We start from the raw sequence: 23,578 nt of genomic DNA, 5'->3' as shown, positions 1-23,578 counted from the left end.
AATGTTGGGACACCTCGTTGATGCATCGGGTGTCCAACCAGATCCGGAAAAAGTTCGCGCCGTACGCAGTTTCCCTGTGCCACGTTCTGCTTCTGACGTGCGCTGGTTCGTCGGCCTGTGTTCTTACTTTCGCCGTTTCATCAAAAACTTCGCCGACGTTGCTCGTCCTTTGACAGATCTTCTAAAGAAGAACACGGCCTTCTCATGGGGCCCAGAGCAGGCTCATGCATTCGCCGCTCTCATCGGGTTTCTGACCACCCCTCCCATACTTGCCCACTTTGATCCATCTGCACCGACCGAAGTCCACATTGACGCAAGCGGCCATGGTATCGGCGCTGTTCTCACGCAACAGCAGAATGGTACCGAGTGCATGATAGCTTACGCCAGCCACGTGCTGTCACCTGCCGAGAGAAATTGCTCCATCACCGAGTGGGAGTGCTTGGCTTTGGTTCAGTCTATCGCAAAGTTCCGGCCATATTTGCACGGCCGCACGTTTTCGGTCGTTACAGACCACCATGCCCTCTGCTGGCTGTCTTTCCTCCAGGACCCCACTGGACGGCTTGGCCGCTGGGCTTTGCGGCTCCAGGAATTTTCATTTGGTGTCAACTATAAGTCTGGATGTCAGCCCAAGGACGCTGACTGCCTCTCGCATCACCCCGTGGATATCTCCGATCCTGTTGCGCATGATCCGGTGACCTGCATGATGGCTTTCACTGACATGACCGACATGGGTGCTGAACAACAACGCGACGCATCCTTACAGTCCATCATCGCAAGAGTGCAATCTGGCAGCACCGACGGCACATGCCGCATGTTCGTGCTGCATGACGACATCCTCTACCACTGCAATATTAACCCTGACGACCCTGAGTTGCTCCTTGTCCTTTTTCGTCATCTGCGATCCGTCGTTCTCGAACAATTTCACGATGCACTGACGGCAGGACACCTTGGAGTTTTGCGTACATACAACCGCGTATGATGCCGGTTCTTCTGGCCGGGCCTCTACCGTTCTGTGTGCCGTTGTGTCGCAACTTGTGAATTGTGTCAGCGCTGGAAGAAACCTCCCCTGCCACCTTTTGGATGACTCCATCCAAATGAAGTTCCCTCTGAACCGTTCTTTCGTGTAGACCTTGACCTGCTTGGCCCTTTTCCAACGACGACTAGAGGGAATAAGTGGATTGCCGTCGCTACTGATTACGCGACACACTACGCGATAACAAAGGCATTGCCAACTAGTTGCGCAACAGACGTCGCCGATTTTCTCCTTCATGACGTCATTCTTCAGCACAGTGCACCTCGACAGTTACTTACAGAACGCGGCCGCTCGTTCTTGTCTTGAGTTGTGGACGACCTCCTCCGCTCTTGTGCCACTGAGCACAACCTGTCCACTGCCTAACACCCACAAACGAACTGTCTTATGGAATGTCTCAACTGAACACTCACAGAGATGCTGTTAATGTATGTTTCCAACTATCACTGCGACTGGGACGCCACGCTGGCCTACGTGACATTCGCGTATAACTCATCCCGAAATGACACTGCAGGATATTCACCCTTTTTTCTTTTGTATGGCTGCGACCCCCCATTGCCCTTTGACACCATCCTACCTTCTGTGCCTCATGTTGCCACTGAGTACGCTCGCAAAGTCATCGATCGCGTTCACATGGCACGTCAAATCGCCCGATCTCGCTTATTGGCCTCACAGCACCTACAAAAAGAGTGTTACGACCGGTGCCATCATGATGTTCAGTTCGTCCCAGGTGCTTGGGTGCTGCTTTGGTCACCATGTCATCGGGTCAGCCTCTCCCAGAAGCTTCTCTCTCGCTACACAGGGCCTTATGAAGTCCTACATCAAGTTAACAACGTCAATTACGAGATCGCGTCGTTACAATTTGATCCATCCTTAAGTCCGCCGCCTGTTGACATTGTGCATGATTCGCGGCTGAAGCCATACTTCGCTCGCAGTTCTTCGCCTACCATGCGCTGAGACGAGGGTCCTGTTACGGAAGGACGAACGAAGAGAGGAAGAAAATCGCGAGATGCAGGTTGCTGCGGGTTCTTGGTGGTCAGCCATCTTGACTACTCAGACTCGTTTTGCATATATATTGTAAATATAATCTTCTATACTTCCAACATCCCCGTAACAATATACCAAACGATATCTGATAGTTCCTCAAAGAGTCCTGCTAAGCTAGCTTTTCTCGACAGAGGTTTAATAATTGCGTCGCACAGGAGAAGTTTCTCCGAAATCCATTTTGATTAGAAAAGAATTTGTTGGCTTTCAGGTGGCTGTAGGCATTTGATGCAATTACATGTTCCAGCATTTTACAGCATATAGATGTTAATGATATTGGACAGTAGTTTCCCAGTGTGTGTTTTTTACCAGACTTAAATATGGGTATGACCTTTGCTATCTTCCAGTCTGAGGGCAGCACGCCAGTCTCTGAAGATTGCCTGAAGATGTGAGACAAGATTTTACTAGATGCTATGACTGTGTTTTTCAGAATTTTAGAATTAATGTTGTCAATGCCACAGGATGTGGTTAGCTTGAGGTTAATTACCAGGCATGCGACACCTTCAACTGTTATTTCTATTGGTGACATATATTGGAAGTTTAGTTCCAATACATCCGGCAGATCAGGCTGATCTTCTGTGGTGAATATAGAATGGTGAAAGAGACTATCTTTTCTGCAAGTACATTGCAGCACATTCATTTTTCACTATATTTATTTCTCATGTGGCCGTGTTTAGTGTAACTTGTAGATGTTTGTTCTTTTTGCCTGTATTCTTGCAGCTTTCACGCAGCGATTTCACATAGGTGTTTCGGTGTTCTTTGATGCCTTTTCAGTCATAACTGTCAGGTATTCAGCGCTTTCCTGAAGTACTTGAAGTTTATTTATTTACCAAAGTACCCACAGCACCTTTGATAGGCATTACAGTGGAGGGGGCGGGGGCCGTTGATGCAAGGCACTCCTTTTGTCGCCATGGCACCTCGTGCTATGAACTTGCAATTTTTTTAACTCTTGACGTTGCAGGTATTCTGTCAGATTGCTCAGCAAATAATCTCCATTGCTCATCACAGCGTTTTGCATACATTCATTTCGCATGCTTACGGCAGTAGCTTTGTTGCAGCATGCATCGCTGGTACAGCCGTGTGCGCCACGAGTTTACCGAACAGAAATATCTTTGAACAGTTGAGCCGCTGACACTGTTGATAGTGATGAACACTGCTTTTCTGACATTCACTTCTCCAGTGATGCAGTTCATGGAGTGTCCAGTAGTTATTGGGCAAAATCGATGACTGATAACAGGGCACAGGTTTCACTGCTATTGGCAGGTTCATCCATGATATCCTGTTCATTGGTCAAATGCTGCTTCTTTCTCGGTCCAGCCGACTCATTCCTTTTGTTTTTCTGACGACTCTTTTCCAGAGGAATGCATTTGCCGAGCTAAGGAGGAACATTGAGTAATATCGTAGAAATTTCCTCCAGATAGAGCGCAGGCTTTCCTTGTGGGATTCGTACTTTTTCACCACTCACAATGCGCACGTAGTCTCTTATGAAGTAGTATGGCTCAAAGTGATGCTCACAAACCGCGCAGTCTTCAGCGAGCGGTTTGTCAGTCCTGTGCAAATTTCTTTCCCCATTGTCATCTTCTTTCTAGATTGGCAGGTGCCTTAAACAGGAAATGTTCTTGCGCATTTTTGGCTTGTGTATATCTGGTCATGCATCCTGGCGCATAGCAGCAGTTGAGACACTGCTTAGAGCTCATGGATGTGTTAAACGTGCTAAGAACACACAAGTACAAGCTTCTGTCAGCCCCTACGCGTGTGTGCCAAATGCAGATGCTCTCGACAACTTCAGTAGTGAGTGATGACAGCACCGCCGCTATAATCGCCTGTCGGCGCGACATACAGGATGAAGCAGGGCCGCTTTGTTCATTCCGCTGCCCCTTCTAGTACAGTGTACCAGCAGCGAACAGCTGTTTATGTCCACCATGTCTCGTTGCACTGAACTTCAGGTAGCACTGTTGCACACTCCAAAACAAATTTAAACATAGAAGCATTTTTTAAATTATGAAACACTCGTATTATTTGCTCTTATTAAAGACTCGTCAATAATATTGTAACAGATACGAAAGGCAGGGACAAGAACAAAGAAGAGAAGAGGAAGAGAACGAGAAGTTTGAGAGGCCAGACTGCACCACGATCATGCTACGATCATAGTCCATCTCCTGTAAATAAAACCATTTCTTCGCAACACTTCGTAACAGTTGTGGTGGAAGGTGCGGGGTAATCGACACCCAAAGACAGAGGCTGAACCACAACTCCACAACCCTGGACTCCCACCGAATCCACCGGAGTTGAATATGTCCCGCGACACAGACGAACGGCCCATTCTAACTGCTGCACTGACCAGTTCCATTCTACAACTGAGAGATACGCGTCCCTTCGCCAGAAGATCGGACGAAGACGTTGAGGAATGGCTCGTCCATTATCACCGGGTGAGGGCCGCCAACAAGTGGAACAGCAATTCTCAGCTTTTGAACGTCGTGTTCTTTCTAACGGATACTGCGTTGGTGTGGTTCAACAATCACGAGGAAATGTTCACCACATGGGGAAGATTTGTTTCGGAAATCAAAGAGCGATTTGGTGACTCCAAGACGAAAAAGAAAAGGGCAGAACAGACGCTACTGCAATGCGCGCAAGTGCCAGGCAAAACTTGCATGCCATACATTGAGGCAGTAATAAAACTGTGTAGGATGGTGGACTCTGGAATGTCTGAGGAAGACAAAGTCGGGCACATCCTAAAAGGAATTACCGAAGATGTTTACAGTTTCCTTATCGCAAAAGACAACCTGGCTTCTGTCAACGACATCATTCGGTCAACATCAACTGAAGACGAGGCACATCACGCCAAAGTTTGGCAGGCTAACCAATGTGACGACAGTTGCAAGCGTAGACAGTAACCAACCCCTCGATCTTGCATCAACGATCCAACAAATAGTTAGCTGAGCCTGCATGCGAACGTGACACACCCAGGCACTCATAGCTTCCGTCTACCACCAGATTTCGAGCCAAACGTGGCGTCCTTCTCCCCGTATCCTGCGGCGAGGGGCACTGAGGATTATCAACTCGCGCCCCGACAGCAGCCACGTCTCTACGACAGAGGCCCTACTTATATGACGCTTGGCCACAACGAGAACAGCCACATTTTTATGCCGAGGCCCTGCGACTTCTGTCAGGCCGCGACAAGAACAGCACCGACCCTACTACCACGACGCATCTTATGACCAATACAACGGACTTCAGCGAGCAGCAGAGACACATTATCCACATGACAATGAACTTTCCCACCGCCTGCAACAGCCTAGCATTCATTTCAAGGAAGATGCTGTAAACCACGAGCCTCCTGTGTGCTACAACTGCGGTTCCACAGGCCATATAGCTCGGTATTGTCGCCAAGGCCATCAATCACGAAGGACACCACCGATGTTCTCACCACCCAAAACCCGTACTTCATATGACTTGCGGACGACCGATTTGTTTCCAATGGACCACTTCTCACACGAGACCAGACGAAGCGATTCGCCAGCATCTGAACGGAGTTTGACGCCGCCAAATAACCGTCCCCATCGCTCTCCATCCCCTTGCCGCCGTTCTTCCTCACCGCCGCCGGGCAACTAGCATCCGCGGCCAATGGAGGTGAGGTCGCCGGATGGTCTTTGCAAGAAATACCTTTGCCTGTTGTGATGCTCAAAAACAAAGTGAACGTGTCGATTGACAGAATACCAACCATGGCATTAGTTGACACTGGGGCGACTGTGTCTGTGATGAGCATCGCTTTCAAAAACCGTCTAGGCCACAAAGTTATGTTTTCTTGCAACGACGATATTACAAGCACTCAGCAGCAGCGGCACCACAGGAGCTGCTATCCGGACCCTAAAAATGTCGCCTTAAATTGCAGGAGCTGATTCCGTAAGCCTACACTGGATGAGCTACCGATGAATGACTGGCTATCGGAAACGTGCCATGGAAACTGGCTGCTAGTATCAACGTAGCTTCTGACGTAAACACCCAACAGCTATAAAAGTAGCTCGCCACCGAAGACCTGCTTCACAAGCATTCAGCAGCAGCGGCACCGCAGGAGCTGCTATCCGGACCCTAAAAACGTCGCCTTAAATTGTAGGTTGGTCTTCTGCATTTTTTTTTTTTTCTGGTAGCCGCTGCTGCTGACTGCTCGGCCTGTGACGATCGGAAAAATGACTGACACATGTCTTACATGCAACGAAGAGCTTTCTGAGGATGCAGTGTTCTTAACGTGCTTGGAATGTCATGTTATGCATCATATTGGCACATGTTCAGGGGTAAATGAAGCCGCATACAAAAAAAAAAAGACAGAAACTGCAAAAAAGGCATGGAAATGCCCAACATGTAAAACAGCTAAGGCTCGAAGCAACCAGAGCAGTAAGAAAACAAGTGAGGAACCGGAAGCAAATCTTGCAAGTGAGATTGCAGATATTCGTCTCGTGCTCACAGAAGTACTTAAGATTAGGTCAAAAATCGATACACTAGGTGAGATAAAGGCCACTGTGGATGGTATTGAGCAGTTTATGCAAGAAATGGCCACAAAATACGACGAAGTTCTGTCAAAAATAAAACAGCAGGATGCAGACATGTCTGCCCTCGGAAAGCAAGTGGATAAACTTGAGGCTCGGGTAACAGAACACGAAAACCAGGAATTAAGGCAACAAGTTGACGAACTGGAGCAGTACAGCAGACGTCAAAATTTAGAAATAGTTGGGCTGCCCTATCATGATAATGAAAACTTGCTGGAAAAGCTTAATGTCTTGGCCACTGATCTCGAACTTCCACTCCTTTCTGAGGCAGATGTTGAGGCTGTTCATCGATTGCCCTCACGGTCTATCAATGACATTGAGGTAGGGCAGAGTGCTAAGAAGGTTGCATCTGTTCTTGTACGCTTCGTATTCCGTTCAACCAGAGACGCATGACTTGCAAAAAAAGGACAACTAAAGGAAACGAAATCTAAACTATTCTTCAATGAAAACCTGACAGCACAAAACAAGACGCTCTTCTGGAAAATGAAGAAAACGGCGAAAGAAAAAGAGTACGCATTTGCCTGGCTAAAGAATGGAAAAATGTTTGTTCATCGCGGCCCCCGCAGCCGAGCTATCAGGATTAGGACGACAAACGATCTGGACAAGATACATTGAGTAAAGGGCGGTACGCGCATCACGGTAACTGATAGCACTTGACACCCTTGAAAATGACAGTCCCGTTCACATATTCTTATCATGATGCTGATTCGTTCAAACATTCAAAACACCTACGAGAAAAAAATAAATTTTCCTTATTCCATCTCAATGCTCAAAGCCTTTGGAACAAACAGGATTCTGTGGAAATCTTCCTAAATGAATTGGACCATAAATTTGAAATTTTAGCTTTCACTGAAACTTGGTTCACAAACGATTATGATGTTATACAGTTTCCAGGATGCAAATGCGTATCAATTTCACGGAGTGATAAGAGAGGGGGAGGTGTGGCTATATATATAATGAACTGCCTAAATTATGACACCATAGAAGAGTTTTGTGTAATAAATCAACACTTTGAATGTCTCATGTTAAAGTGTGCTGGAACCATACTTGCCGTTGTATATAGGCCGCCTTCTGGATCACAGGCTATTTTTTTAGAATTTCTTGAAAATATGTTAGAACAGTGCATGCAGTTTAAGTTGCCTGTGTGACGTCAGCCTGCAGATAAAACATGAGCACACTTCTTTGGCTGTCATCCCGCACTTATCACAAAAGTCATGTGACTAGCGCTTCTGTATATATTGCACATCATCGGAATAAACGGGAAATTCTCTTTATCACCGCCCTACGATGCGTGTCTGACATGGTGTCAGAAGTGGGGTGGGCTGCTCCCGAAATAGACCGTCAGGGGCGTATGCAGTCCGACAGAGCGGAGCAGTAGCTTGCAAGTGGTGCAAGTCTTCACGGAAGGCACGGCAGCAACGAGCGTCCAGCAACGAGCAACAATGGCTGGGATAAAGCCTCCGCAGCCATTTGATTTCCACAACGCAGCAGACTGGCCCTCTTGGATTGAGGAATTCGAAGACTACAGCTTCGCATCCGGTCTCAGCGAGAAAACGGAAGAAATTCAAGTAAGAACCCTTCTTTACACAATGGGCCGGAAGGCAAGAGAGATTCTTCGCTCGTTAGCGGTAAAAGACGAAGACCTGAAGACTTTCAAGGTCTTAAAGGCAAAGTTTGAAGCCTATTTCGTTCAGACGAAGAACACAGTGTATGAGAGCGCCCGTTTTAACAGACATCGTCAACAGCCAGGGGAAACTGTAGACGAATTTGCAACCGACCTCCACAAGTTAGCAGAGCGATGCGACTTCGATAACATCAAGGACCGTTTAATAAGGGATCGCTTTGTAGTTGGCCTTCTAGACGAAGCGCTGTGGGAAGAGCTTCAAATGGACCCTAAGCTAACATTGGCCACCGCATTAGCAAGGGCCCGAACAAGCGAAACGATAAAGCAGCAGCAAGCAGACTTGAAACAGCGGGAAGGTACGAGCGCCGAAACATATGTTGCAGCGGTAAAGAACAAGAAAACGGAACAGAAGAGAGAATGGAATGCTACACTTGCGCGTCGCAAGAAGACCGCTTCTGTAAAAAGCTGCACTTATTGCGCAGGTTCGATGCACCCGCGAACTAGTTGCCCAGCGAAGCAGCAAAAATGCTTTTACTGCCAGAAGCTAAGGCATTTCGAAAAGGCTTGTCGAATTAAAAACAGAGAAAGAAAACTTGACGGGGTAACGGCACCGGGCTGCCCAGATAACGGCTGCCCAGATAACAAGCGCCAATTCCTCGGCATAGTTACACCGCGACAAAGCAAGTTGTCTGCGCACTTCGTGACAGTACAGATAAACGGCCATGAAGTAAAAATGAAAGTCGATACTGGAGCAGAAGTCACGGTTGTGGGGGAAAATTTCCCAGGAATGCCAAGCTATCTTGAGAAAGCAGGAAATCTAAGGGGACCAAGTGACGCAAGCATTGACACGTGCGGAAAGTTTCAAACCGAAATCGCATGGAAGGACAATCGCTGCGAGCAGACAGTGTATGTCGTAAAAAACTTGCACATGCCTTTACTAGGGCTACCTGCAATAAATGCCCTTGGGGTAGTTCGATTTTTAGACGAACTAGAAACGTCCGACGAGGTCGCGAGACAGTACCCAGGGCTATTTCAAGGAATCGGATCTATAGCAGGAGAGCACACGATACGGTTGGCAGAAAATGCAATCCCCTACGCAGTGTCAACCCCGCGCAGGATTCCTATCCCGATGAAGCAAGCGGTTAAGGAGGAACTTGACAGGCTTGAGCGGGAAGGCATGATTAGGAAGGTTGAGGATCCGACGGAATAGTGTGCGCCAATTGTGCCGGTTTTGAAGCCATCCGGCTCAGTCAGGATTTGCGTCGACCTCACTCAACTAAATAACTTCGTAAGAAGAGAGCGCCTCCAATTGCCAACCATAGAGCAGATCATGGGAAGCTTTCAGAAAGCCTCTGTGTTCTCGAAACTAGACGCAAGCTCAGGATTTTACCAAATCCAACTTGCGGAGTTGTGCCAAACACTCACCACTTTCATAACACCATACGGCAGGTACTGCTATCGCAGACTACCGTTTGGTATAACCTCGGCACCAGAAGTTTTTCAGAGGAAGTTCACGCAAGTCTTGGAAGGATTAGATGGTGTTTTGAACTACATGGACGATATTCTTGTGTTCGGCGCAAATAAGTCAGAGCACGACTCTCGCTTACACAAAGTGCTCGGAAGACTACAGCGGGAAGGAGTGACGCTGAACAAAGAAAAATGCTGTTTTTCAGTGCAATAAGTATCCTTCCTTGGCATGATCTTTGGCGCTGGTGGCGTGCGGCCGCATCCTGAAAAAGTGCGGGCCATCACAGAATTTCCGAGGCCGCAGAACGTAACGGAAGTTCGCTCTCTTCTGGGAATGATGAACCATCTTGCTAGGTTTCTTCCAGATGCAGCGTCTATGAGCGCGCCTCTACGCAGCCTTCTGTGCAAGGACAATGAGTGGTCGTGGGGACCGCTACAGGAACAAGCGTTTTGCAAAATCAAGGAAACCATCAGCTCGGACAGGTGCCTCACCATGTACCACCCTCTCTACGAGACAATAGTCTCGGCTGATGCTTCATCGTATGGTCTTGGTGCTCTATTATTTCAGATCCAACCATCCGGGGAACGACGACCGGTTGCTTATGCCTCGAGATCGCTGACAAAGACGGAACAAAAATATTCTCAAATAGAGAAGGAGGCATTAGCTCTGACGTGGGCAGCTGAACGTTTCGACTAATTTTTAAGAGGTATGAAATTTTTGTTCGAAACAGATCACAAGCCTCTACTTCCGTTGCTCGGTCGTGATCCTCTGGACGCTATGCCGCCTCGCATCCAAAGATTCAGAATGCGTTTGATGAGGTACTGCTTCACACTAACGCATGTTCCCGGCAAAAGCATTGCGACAGCCGACACCTTATCAAGAGTACGAGCGAACGCTACTAACCATACTCTAGGCGCCTTGACAGACTCAGACGTATCTGCTTTCGTCGATGGAATCGTTCAGGGCCTACCGGCTACAGAAAGCATGCTTAATCTCATACGAGCTGAGCAACAAAAAGACCAGGAATGCTTGTCATTGCTGAAAGCCTGCCACCACGGGTGGCCAAGGAAAGAAAGGCTCCCAGACGTTTTGAGGCAATTTTGGCCCGTCCGTGCTAACATTTCAGTTTGCAAGAACCTGTTGCTCAAAGATGCTCGCATTATTGTTCCGCGAAGTCTGCGGAAGGAAATGATCGAACGACTACACGAAGGGCACCAAGGTATCGTTCGCTGCAGAGCAAAAGCAAAGGAATCTGTTTGGTGGCCGGGGCTCAGCAAAGAGATAGCAAAAGCTGTAGCTGATTGCCATGTGTGTGCGAGTGAACGTGTTCAGTTCGCGGAACCAATGATTCCCTCGGAAACGACAGAGCTACCATGGCAAAAAGTCGGCATGGACTTATTTGAAATAAAACGCGTCGTGTATCTTGTTGGTGTGGATTATCATTCCAGATATCCAGAGCTGGCCTTGCTGAAAGGCGATACGTCATCAGAAGCGGTTATCAACCATCTGAAGAGCATCTTCGCCAGGCACGGCATCCCAAACACCGTGGTATCCGATAACGGACCACAATTTGTCTCGTTTGCTTTCAAGCATTTTTCAAGCGTGTACGGGTTCAAGCACGTCACAACTAGCCCGCTCTTCCCGCAAGCCAACGGCGAAGCTGAGCGCATGGTAAGAACGATAAAGCTACTTTTGAAGAAAGCAGAGGACCCCTACATTTGTTTGCTGAACTACCGGAACTCGCCGGGTCCCACAGGTTACAGTCCAGCACAACTTTTGATGAGCCGTCGATTGCGCTCAAGAATACCTTGCGTTCAATCTCTGCTAAAACCCTGTGTCGTTAGCTCTTCGTGGCAGAAAATGGATGAGGAATACAGAAACAGGCAGAAAAGATACTTTGACAAGCGTCATGCTGCCAGGTCTTTGCCCAGACTTTCTGCAGGAAATCGAGTGTGGCTGAAAGACAAGGGTGCTCCCGGAACTATCCTGCGGCTGTCCCAAACGCCACGGTCCTACTGGGTGGGGACCGACAAAGGCGCCGTTCGCCGGAAATCTCCTCCTACTGCCAGAGGCGGGAGACGATGACAGTGTTCCATCGGCGGTTCAACGGGATCACCATCAAGAAGAGATCGACGTAACACCGAAGCCACAAGTTCCCGAACTGCCCACCAAATTACCGGCTACAACGCCAGTGAAGTATGCCGTTGTGCAGCAGCCGTCGGATGGTCACGCCAGCGAAACCACCGGACATCGTAGAACCACCCGCTGCGGTCGCATAATCAAGACGCCGAAACGACTTGGAGTTAATGATTAACTATGAACTGTGTTGTTGAGTTATTGTGAATGTACTTAGCTTGCAAAAAGGGAAAGATGTGAAGTCAGCCTTCAGATAAAACATGAGCACACTTCTTTGGCTGTCATCCCGCACTTATCACAAAAGTCATGTGACTAGCGCTTCTGTATATATTGCACATCATCGGAATAAACGGGAAATTCCCTTTATCACCGCCCTACGATGCGTGTCTGACAGCCTGTAGTTATTTGTGGTGATTTCAATATCGATCTTTTATTGCTTGATTCTAATCAACAAAGAATGCTTGATATTTTTCTCTCGTTTGGTTGTGAAAATGTAATACATATGCCAACTAGAGTGACAGACATGTGCCATACTTTACTAGATGCGTGTTTTACAAGTTACAAAAAGGATAATGTGCAAGCAGGTTTACTAATAGCTAATATTAGTGACCACATACCTATTTTTATGTTCTTTAAACCCTACTGTACACCACAGAGTCCTTCCAAAACATGTGCACCCATTACATACAGAATCATTAATGAAGCTAAGACCACAATATTTAGAAACTTAGTAGCAGAAACAAGCTGGGCAGATGTTCTCCAACTATCTGACGCCGTCGCAACATATGGCATCCTTATTATTACAATTACTGAGCTCTACAATCAAGCCTTCCCTACCGTAGAATTCAAAAAGTGTAAAAAAGCCAGAAAGCCATGGATAAATGCCGACCTTCTAAAAAGAATTAGAGAACATGACAGACTATTTGCCTCTTTCATCAGAACGAAAAATATGGACTGTTTGACTGAATACAAATAAATTCGTAATAAATTAAGCTCTGATATTAAAAAAAGTCAGGACTAGTTATTATGAACATAAGTTTACTGATATCTGCAACAACCCTAAAAAGTATGGAATACAGTAAACAAGCTAATGTCCAACAACAGAAGAGACGGCATCTGTGAACTCGTTATAAATGGAGTGCCTTACACAGGGGCGTCGCTTGCTGACAAACTTAACAAGCACTTTCTTATATCAGGGGCTTCAAGTAAACCTCAGGCAAATAATTGTGATTTTACAACGTGTATCACGTCCAACATCCAAAACTCAATCTTGATGTTTCCAACTACAGAATTAGAAATCTGTACAGTAATCAAAAACCTAAAAAATAACAGTGCATGTGGTGCTGATGACATTAAAGTTCAGCCTATAAAAACCATCAGTCACATGATTAGTCAGCCACTCACGCATATATGCAACCTGATTTTGTGTACCGGAATATTTCCAGATAAATTAAAAATTGCAAAAATCTCATACACAAGGGAGGTGATAGAAATGACATAAATAATTATAGGCCAATTTCAGTCCTACCAATCCTCTCAAAAGTAGTTGAACAAGTTATAAACATCAGGCTACTAAACTTCTGAAAGCGAAACGATATCATCGCCGAGCAGCAATACGGATTACAGAAAGAGAAATCTACTGAAATGGCGCTAATAAAAATTAAGGACAAGATAATAGACAACTTTGAGCAGAAAATATATACAATAGGTGTTTTTCTAGACTTTAAAAAGGCATTCGACTCCATTAAGCACCCTGTTTTACTGTACAAGTTATATAAATGTGGCATTAGAGGAACAGCTCTCACATTAATAAAGAATTACCTCCTAAATCGTCACCAGTACACGAATATTACGAATGCAAAATCCAGCTTAGGTCAGATACATTATGGAGTTCCACAAGGATCAATCCTTGGGCCGCTGTTATTTCTGCTTTATATAAATGATATAATTAACGTGCCCTCTACACCAGAAATAATAATGTACGCTGATGATACCAATGTATTCTTCTGCGGAGAAGACCTAGAAGTCCTCCAAGTAGAAACAAATGTATGGCTGGAAAATTTATCCACGTGGCTCCACGGTAATGAACTAGTGTTAAACACTAAAAAAACTAAGTACATTATATTCCGTGCTCGTAACAAGTGTATGAAACAAGAAATACTTATCCAATTTCGCGATGAATCTATCGAACATGTAGCAACACATAAATTTCTTGGCGTCATATTTCACGAGCATCTTGACTGGTCACCTCACACTGAAAAAGTTCGCACTGGTATATCTAGGTCCATTGGTATCATGTATAAAATAAAGAACCTTTTGCCTATCTGGCTAAAGAAACAACTATACTACACACTGGTACATTCGCATTTCCACTATTGTCTTCTTGTCTGGGGCACAGCACCTAAAACAAGCATAGAAAACATATATTTATTACAAAATAAATTTTTGTGCCTAATAGATAATGCACCATACCTTAGCGACACTGCCCCACTGTTTAGAAAACATAAACTGCTTACACTGTGGAATGTTATAAACAAAAAGATAGCGTTAGCTAGTTACCTACAAATGCATTCCGATCCTACGGCTTTTTTTCAACAGCATCTAATGAAAACACACACCTACAACACCCGGCACATATGTTACAATAAGGAAAAAATACGTACGAACTACGGCACCCAGAAACTTAGCGACAGAATTTCCAGTTTTTTAAACGATCACCATCCTGCTGTAAACATTAACTAGGAAAGTAAATCATTCAAAGCTTTCAAGAATAATATCACTATGTATCTATTGTCACTGCAGGCATGACCACTCCTTTTGTTTTGTTTTTTCTGTTGTTTCTTACAGCATTTTCCCCAATTGTACTTAAATATTCAATATGAAATAACACCCATTTCAATGGTACTAACCACTCTGTATTTCCATCTCATTTAGTGTTTATTTTATGCGCTGAATGTCTTGTGCTCTCGAATGGGAGCAAGAAGGGCGCAGACTCCTTGTCAGGCAACCACTTGCCTTTTGGTCTGCACCCTAGGCAACTGTACCATACGTTGTCTGAATAAACTCTTTGACTCTTTGACTCTTTGACCTTTCGTGGAGTAGGCAGCGAGTGGCTTCATCCACTTGGTGTTTGTGCTGTGAGTGTTTTGATGGCTGGGAAAGTGTTTGTGTCGGAATTCTTTGTTCTTTCTCGTTGTTCGCATGATGTTATTCTTGGTATCGATTTTCTTGAACAATGTGGCACTTCCATGGACTGTGGTTGTGGTGAAATATCCTTGAATAAGTTATTTATGTGAGCACATTACGAACAAAGCTCGCATGGCGAAGACAGGGACACAGACACGTTCAGTGTTCTTGATGAAGTGACTGCACCATCGTGGTGCCTGACCCCTGTTCGTGTATCTGCAACTACTGTTGACGCTGATTGTGTTGACCTTGTAGTTAGGTCTCTCCATATAAACTGTGCTAAAAGAAATATACTCGTACCCTGCTCTGTCATGTGCATGACAAAAGGAGTCGCCACATTGTGGGCACTGAACTGTTCCGCCACGAACCGGTTGTCCTTCCTCGCGGTATGAAAATCGCTTTCTTCGATGAAGCCGCATGTAGCTCAATAGCGGCACTAACTGCGGACATTTCTACAGCTTGCTCTCCTTGCGATAATCGCCATTCTGAGCTAATGGTTGGCATGATCAGCAAGGCTCTCTGTACATCGGAATGACAAGCACTGGTACAGGTCCTCGACAGGCACGAGGCTGCATTCGACTTCACGCATGGAGATGCACCCCTTCATTTGCCGTCATCCCGCACTCGTCACAGAATAGATACCGGCTCAGCACACACCAACATCCAGAAGCCCTACCGAGTGTCATCGTCCGAGCGCAAAGTTATTGCAGAGCAAGTCAAGGAGATGATGAATAAAGGCGTCATTCAAGAGCTGTCTAGTCCACGGGCAGCCCCAGTAATCCTGGTCCGAAAAAAAGATGGCTCCTGGAGATTCTGCGTGGATTACAGACATCTAACTGCAGTGACGAAGAAGGATGCCTATCCCTTACCGCGAATCGATGACGCCATTGATTGCTTACACGCTGCTTCTTACTTCTCAACACTTGATTTGCGATCAGGGTATTGGCAAATAACTACAGATTCTGCCGAGAAGGAAAAGACAGCTTTCGTGACTCCAGATGGCCTATTCGAATTTAATGTTATGCCTTTTGGCTTTTGCAATGCTCCTGCCACCTTCGAAAGATTCATGGACGTAGTACTACATGGTCTAAAGTGAGAGATATGCACGTGTTATCTCGATGATGCTGTAATCTTTGGCTGCACGTTTGAAGAACATAACGAACGCCTCAGCCTTGTTCTCGACTGCATTGAGAAAGCTGGACTGGTTCTAAACTAAAAAAAGATGGTGGTTTGGCAAACGTCAAACACTGGTCCTGGGACACTTAGTTGACAAGGATGGCGTCAGGCCCGATCCTCGTGAGATTGAAGCGGTAAGCTCCTTCAAGCCACTGCAGTCAGCACGAGAACTTCGCTCATTCTTTGGACTATGTTCGTATTTTCGTCGTTTTGTTCCCCAGTTTGCCGACATCGTTTACCCATTGACAAGTATTTCGCAACAAAATGCGTCCTTCAATTGGACACCAGAGCATGACGCATCATTCTCTCAACTGAAGTTTAAACTAACGTCAGCACCCCTTTTGCGTCACTTCGATCCATCTTGCCCGACTGAAGTTCACACTGATGCTAGTGGAATCGGGATAGGAGCGGTGCTTGTACAATGTCACAGTGGCACAGAACATGTTGTCGCATATGCCAGCAGTTGCCTGAGCAAATCTGAATGCAATTATACGGTTACGGAACACGAATGCCTGGCAGCTGTTTTCGCCATACAGAAGTTTCGGTGTTATCTTTACGGTAGACCATTTAAGATTATCACCGACCAATCATTCTTTATGCTGGCTGGTCAGTTTGCGTGATCCCTCTGGTTGCCTCGCACGTTGGGCGCCGCGCCTCCAGGAATATGAGTTTGTGGTATCGTACAAGACTGGCCGTCATCACACTGACGCGGACTGCCTCTCTCGGATTCTTCTTGCGGCTACCGACTGCGATGCTGAGAATTTTGATGACTGTCTCACTGCTGTTACTTCTACATTCCCTGACGCGGCAGACTTTCAGTGAGAACAACGGAATGATCTTACCCTCGATCCGCTTTTTGTCTCCGCCCGTACTTCTCAAAGCAGCGGTCACTTTACTGTCCGCGATAAGTTGCTCTACAAAGCTAATTACTCCGGGCATGGAGCGCGTTTTCTGCTTGTTGTCCCTGCTCCAACATTCTACGCGCCATGCATGACGATGTGACATCCGGCCATTTAGGCTTTGTATGAACGCTACACCGCGCGCAGGAGCGCTTTTACTGGCCCAGGATGTACGAAACAACCAAGCGCTATGTCGCTAGTTGTGAAACATGCCAATGTCACAAGCGACCGACCACCGCAGCCCCAGGTCCCCTTCGGCCATTGACACCGCCCAGTAAGCCATTGAGCAAGTAGGCATTGACCTTTTTGGTCCATTCCTGTTATCTAACAACAAGAACCATTGGATAATCATCTGCATAGACCATCTTACATGGTATGCAGAAACTGCAGCCATACCATCTTCCACCGCTGCTTGTGCGGAGGTCTTCCTGCTGCGTTCCGTGGTCCTTCGTCATGACTTACCACGTGTCATCATCAGCGACCGTGGTCGTCAGTTCACTGCTGATGCCATTGAAGAGACTTCGTTTGTACACTTCACAGTTCCGTCATTCCATGCTGTATCATCCACAGACCAACGGCCTTGTTGAAAGGACAAGTAGAACGCTGACCAACATGCTTGCCATGTACGTCTCCTCCAATCATAAGAAATGGGACGATGTGCTGCCCTTCATCACTTACGCATACAACATGACAAAACACAAAACCACAAACTATAGCCCATTTTATCTCCTGTACACAAGGTTATCGCGAAGCCCTCTGGACACCTTCTTACCCTTCGTTCTGCACAATGACGATTCTGTATCGAAGACTTTGTGTCTTGCCGAAGAAGCCCATCGAATAGCCCGTCTTTGTACTCTGGCCTCGCAAAGTCGTTCGAAAGAGCGATACGACGACCATCACGTACAAGTATCGTTCGAGAAAGGTGACTTGGTCCTTCTTTGGACACTGCAACGCAAGCGTGGATTGTGCCAAAAGTTCTTGTCACAATATTCAGGCCCATTTGTAGTTGTGGACTGCCTGAGCGAACTCACTTACATAATAGCTTGTCTCCAGTGCAATGGTCGGCGATCAAGCAGAACTCGGCTGGCTCATATTGCTTGCCTGAAGCCTTTCTACCCTGCTTGTTCATCCTGACTTGCCCCATGGGCTTTGTCTGCTTGCGGGGAAATGTAACAGATACAAAAGGCAGGGACAAGGACAAAGAAGAGAAGACGAAGAGAACGAGGAGCTTGAGAGGCCGGACTGCGCTACGATCACGCTATGATCATCGCAGCGTGATCATCATCGTAAATAAAACCATTTCTTCGCAACTCTTCATAACAATATTATAAAGCACAGGTTCTTCTTTCATTATATTTGAAAAATTATGTGGCATAAGCCCCCAAATCTGGCAGCAAGCAACCCTGGGCGTCGCACCAGGCGGGGAGACGTTTTCCCAACTCGCCTGTCTAGAGCGGGGCTCCTGTGCCACCACCTTCAGCGACGTCACATGTAACACGTGCCACAGCTTTCTTCTTTTTTCATTTGCTTGGCGTGCGACGAGCGTTTCGCAGGTTTATGAGTCTTTACGTGCAGGCCCGTTTGCTTTGCTCCACATGCAATATGTTTGTCTATTAACTTAGTGCAAATGGCATTGGCATGTCTACAATGAGCGATACTATTGATCTTCAGGCACCCATTCTTACAAGACACTTGCTGGACTTAAAACCTGACGATGACATCTGGCCTGGCTACTTAAAATTGAACGAGCTGAAATAGCTAGAACTCACTAGCTGCTGCCAATGTGCAATTAGTGGTTCGTTCATCATGAAGCAAGTTAGGTGAGCACACTAATCGGTGAAGATGATTCATACCGATGTCAAGAGGGCACTTTAGATCGCGAACTACCTCAATCCAGAAAGAACTACGTTCGGACAGAGCACTGCTACACACTCAGTTTGAATTGCATATTTGACTTTGACCATCCTTATCTTAAATATGATCTAAAGATTTAATTTGGATTGACCTCAATCGCTAATAAAAGTAGAGAAGCCTGAAGGCTATGAATGCTTGTGTTTTAGAGGTTGAACACTCGCACTAGTTACACGTGGTTCTCTGTGCCTGCTTGTGTGGACGGCGTGAATAATTTTGGCACAGGTAGCGTTAATGCCATTGCATAGAGCGGCGTAAACTTGTTTGCTTAGAACGAAAGAAAGCTGAGCTAGTTGGTAAGGATTCATTACACAACAAAGACGTGACGCGTGCAGACAGGACACAAGAGTAGAGATGTGGACAACATGAACGCCGACTATCAAATGAAGGGAGCACTGAGGCGAAAAAGAAGACACAAAACTCATCTGCGCATGCTCAGGAATGGTAACACCACGTGTCAATCGGGTACACGTGCCGGTCTACGTGAGAGATAACTGTTAAGGCACTTAATCTCTTCCTTATGTAAAGAAATCGAAGGCTGACTCACGCACGCACTTCCACCATTATGGATATGCCATGCCTCTACCTTAAGACGCGTATCTTCATTCTTATGCCTGTACAATATCGCGCATTCATCTAACTCTGGCGTGTGGTTGCAATTTTGGCAATGTAGGGAAAGATTAGAAGGCAATCCACCGGTTAACGACCTTTCATGTTCCATTAGCCTCTGATTGATACACTGCCCCGTTTGCCCTACGTAGAACTGGCCACAATTAAGGGGAATTTTATAAACCACACCCATACGACAGTCAGTAAACCTGTTATTCTTATTGTGCTTCACTGGACAAATATCTGTTCTTTTTTTGCCTTTTACCTGCTCCTTTTTCCTCTGCACGGCAGCGCATATCTTACCTAGCTTATTGGAAGCAGTAAAAGCAACATTAACATCATATCTATTTGCAACTTTTTTAAGCCTGTGCGACACTGAATGAATGTACGGAATAGCCACTGCTCTTTTTCTGCTATTACTGCTTTCAGTAATCACGTCCGTCCCCCTTGAAATCGACTTCTTTAGGCGCTCAGCCACAGTGGCCACTGCTATACTAGGATAACCTGCTTCTTATTACTTATAATTTTCGTGCTATAGAAACAAAGGAATTTCACATTCTTATCTAAAGCAAATGCATGCTTATGTCTTGATGGGTAAATTTCCGACAATCATTTAAGCAACTTTTATCTTTTAACGTTGCAGCTGGGTTAACTTTGGAAAATCAATTACTGGAACAGAGATATGCTGACTCTGCATGAACAATGAGCTAATTGATGCATGCACATCAAGTACACATTGCAATGGACAGAATAATTAAATTTGAACCCTACAGAGGATGCACTTAACCATGCCACAACAATATGAATACAGTACAGACTGAAGCTATTTAGCAGCAGTGCACAATCGAAAAAAGAAAAAAAAAAAAAGAAGAAAAGACACAGTGCGATTGTTCTACACCAAATGACTTCATGCAAATGCCCTCTAGGAATGGGCGCCTCTTTTGTGTATCATGGCACGGTCATCAAAAGTTGGTGCTTTGCCTCATCTGACGGTAAGCAAAAAAAAAAGGAAAAAAAAGAAAGAAAGCAAGAAAGAATGAAAGAAAAACGGACCTGTCTGTTTGTTTATTTGTCTCCTCAAAGGTCTCTTGTTGAGACACTACATGGGGGAGTGGGTGGTTAATGGCAAAAAAGGTTACTACAAGTTACAATGGGATGTTTTCGATGAGCCACCTGAATGCAAGTGGATCTATGATAGTGGCAACTTCGGTGGGCAGGCCATTCCAGTCTCGTGCTGTGCCCAGGAAAAATTATTTCTGAAAAGTCATGGTATGGGCTTGTGGGGGATATACTGCGCTACAGTGACTGGTGTGGGCAATGCGACATGCTCTCTTTATGTACACGTTGTCAAAATGCAAAGAATGGAAAAATTTATGAAAAAGGTTAAGACATGCTATTCTACGGCATGAGGCTAGAGCGTTTCATGCAGGGACAAATAGCTGCAAGCATCGAGGCACCCTATAAAGGGGATTTGAATAACGCTATCTATAGTTGGGTACAACTTTAGAAAAAAGGGGCGTTTACTCCTCCAAGGCCGATGCACACGAGTATCCACCAATGGGCATGCACTCTAAACCGGTGTCGGAGCTGGACGGCCGGTGATCCCGCCAATGGAGAAGATGGCCTCCCGCGCTTCAAACTGGGCCAAGTCGCATCAGTCGTGTGAGTCTGCTCCTCGTCAAGAGTGGGTGTGTGTTTCTCTTCTGTGTCTCATCAAAACGTTGCGCAATCCAACCTCTAATATGCTCTACCAACACGCCCATTCTTCAACCTTGAATTCCCAAACCGTTTGTGACGGTCTATCATGCCGGAAGTTTTATTGTGGGCTTACGATGCACCACTTGTGCCACGCGTGTATATTCTGAGCCGTGAACCGGCGACAAAAGATTGCAGCGAGCATCGCTGACGTTTTGTCTGAAAATAGGATCCAGCGGCGACACAGCGCTACAAACAAACATCCTGCATGTTTGTTCCATGGTGTTTTGTTTTGCTCCAAAGTGAAGTTGAGATGAGGAAAGTTTGCCAAAGTCTGTAAAAGAAAAATTACGGGGCTTTACGTGCCAAAACCACTTTCCGATTACGAGGCATGCCGTAGTGAAGGACTCAGGAGATTTCGACCACCTGGGGTTCTTTAACGTGCACCTAAACCTAATAGTGGAAGAGAGAATAGCCTAGAGGAATTCGAAATCCCACAGGTGACGCCAGAAGAAGTAAAGAAAGCCTTAGGAGCTATGCAAAGGGGGAAGGCAGCTGGGGAGGATCAGGTAACAGCAGATTTGTTGAAGGATGGTGGTCAGATTGTTCTAGAGAAACTGGCCACCCTGTATATGCAATGCCTCATAACCTCGAGCGTACCGGAATCTTGGAAGAACGCTAACATAATCCTAATCCATAAGAAAGGGGACGCCAAAGACTTGAAAAATTATAGACCGATCAGCTTACTGTCCGTTGCCTACAAAGTATTTACTAAGGTAATCGCAAATAGAATCAGGAACACCTTAGACTTCTGTCAACCAAAGGACCAGGCAGGATTCCGTAAAGGCTATTCAACAATAGACCATATTCACACTATCAATCAAGTGATAGAGAAATGCGCAGAATATAACCAACCCTTATATATAGCTTTCATTGATTACGAGAAAGCGTTTGATTCAGTCGAAACCTCAGCAGTCATGGAGGCATTACGGAATCAGGGTGTAGATGAGCCATATGTAAGGATACTGGAAGATATCTATAGCGGCTCCACAGCCACCGTAGTCCTCCACAAAGAAAGCAACAAAATCCCTATAAAGAAAGGCGTCAGACAGGGAGATACGATATCTCCAATGCTATTCACAGCATGTTTACAGGAGGTATTCAGAGGCCTGGAGTGGGAAGAATTGGGGATAAAAGTTGATGGAGAATACCTTAGCAACTTGCGATTCGCTGATGATATTGCCTTGCTTAGTAACTCAGGAGACCAATTGCAATGCATGCTCACTGACCTGGAGAGGCAAAGCAGAAGGGTGGGTCTGAAAATTAATCTGCAGAAAACTAAAGTATTGATTAACAATCTCGGAAGAGAACAGCAGTTCACGATAGGTAGCGAAGCACTGGAAGTGGTAAGGGAATACATCTACTTAGGGCAGGTAGTGACAACGGATCCGGATCATGAGACTGAAATAACCAGAAGAATAAGAATGGGCTGGGGTGCGTTTGGCAGGCATTCTCAAATCATGAACAGCAGGTTGCCACTATCCCTCAAAAGGAAAGTGTATAACAGCTGTGTGTTACCAGTACTCACATATGGGGCAGAAACCTGGAGGCTTACGAAAAGGGTTCTGCTGAAATTGAGGACGACGCAACGAGCTATGGAAAGAAGAATGATGGGTGTAACGTTAAGGGATAAGAAAAGAGCAGATTGGGTGAGGCAACAAACGCGGGTAAACGACATCTTAGTTGAAATCAAGAAAAAGAAATGGGCATGGGCCGGACATGTAATGAGGAGGGAAGATAACCGATGGTCACTAAGGGTTACGGACTGGATTCCAAGGGAAGGGATGCGTTGCAGGGGGCGGCAGAAAGTTAGGTGGGCGGATGACATTAAGACGTTTGCAGGGACAACATGGCCACAATTAGTACATGACCGGGGTAGTTGGAGAAGTATGGGAGAGGCCTTTGCCCTGCAGTGGGCGTAACTAGGCTGATGATGATGATGATGATGATGATGATGATGAAACCTAAGTACACGGGTGTTTTCGCATTTCGCCTCCATTGAAATGCGGCCACCTTGGCTGGGATTCGATCCTGTGACCTCGTGCTCAGCAGCCCAATACCATAGCCACTGAGCAACCACAGCGGGTGCCCAAGTCTGTAGCCTACTGTTAGTGGCGGGTGTGTTCCTCTACTGTGTCGCTGTGTTTTTCATCAGACGGGGTGAAATGATGGAGCAAATTCTCAGGAGAAATGGGC

General features: G+C 46.0%; 2 protein-coding genes across 4 annotated transcripts in view; one reads left to right on the top strand and one right to left on the bottom strand.

The window, feature by feature from the left end:
- Positions 1-23,578, bottom strand: part of Kat60 (katanin p60) — a 157,953-nt gene that overhangs the window by 125,420 nt on the left and 8,955 nt on the right. The gene's annotated exons all lie outside the window — the stretch shown is intronic.
- LOC142584533 (uncharacterized) lies at positions 8,021-10,524 on the top strand. Its single transcript, XM_075694641.1, has 2 exons — positions 8,021-8,948; positions 10,441-10,524. Exons 1-2 carry the CDS (start codon positions 8,061-8,063, stop codon positions 10,522-10,524), a joined length of 972 nt encoding a protein of 323 aa, XP_075550756.1. The 5' UTR covers positions 8,021-8,060.

This window comes from Dermacentor variabilis, chromosome 6 (assembly GCF_050947875.1).
Source record: "Dermacentor variabilis isolate Ectoservices chromosome 6, ASM5094787v1, whole genome shotgun sequence".
NCBI classification, from domain to species: domain Eukaryota; kingdom Metazoa; phylum Arthropoda; class Arachnida; order Ixodida; family Ixodidae; genus Dermacentor; species Dermacentor variabilis.
This window is presented reverse-complemented; position numbering and strand designations above follow the sequence as displayed.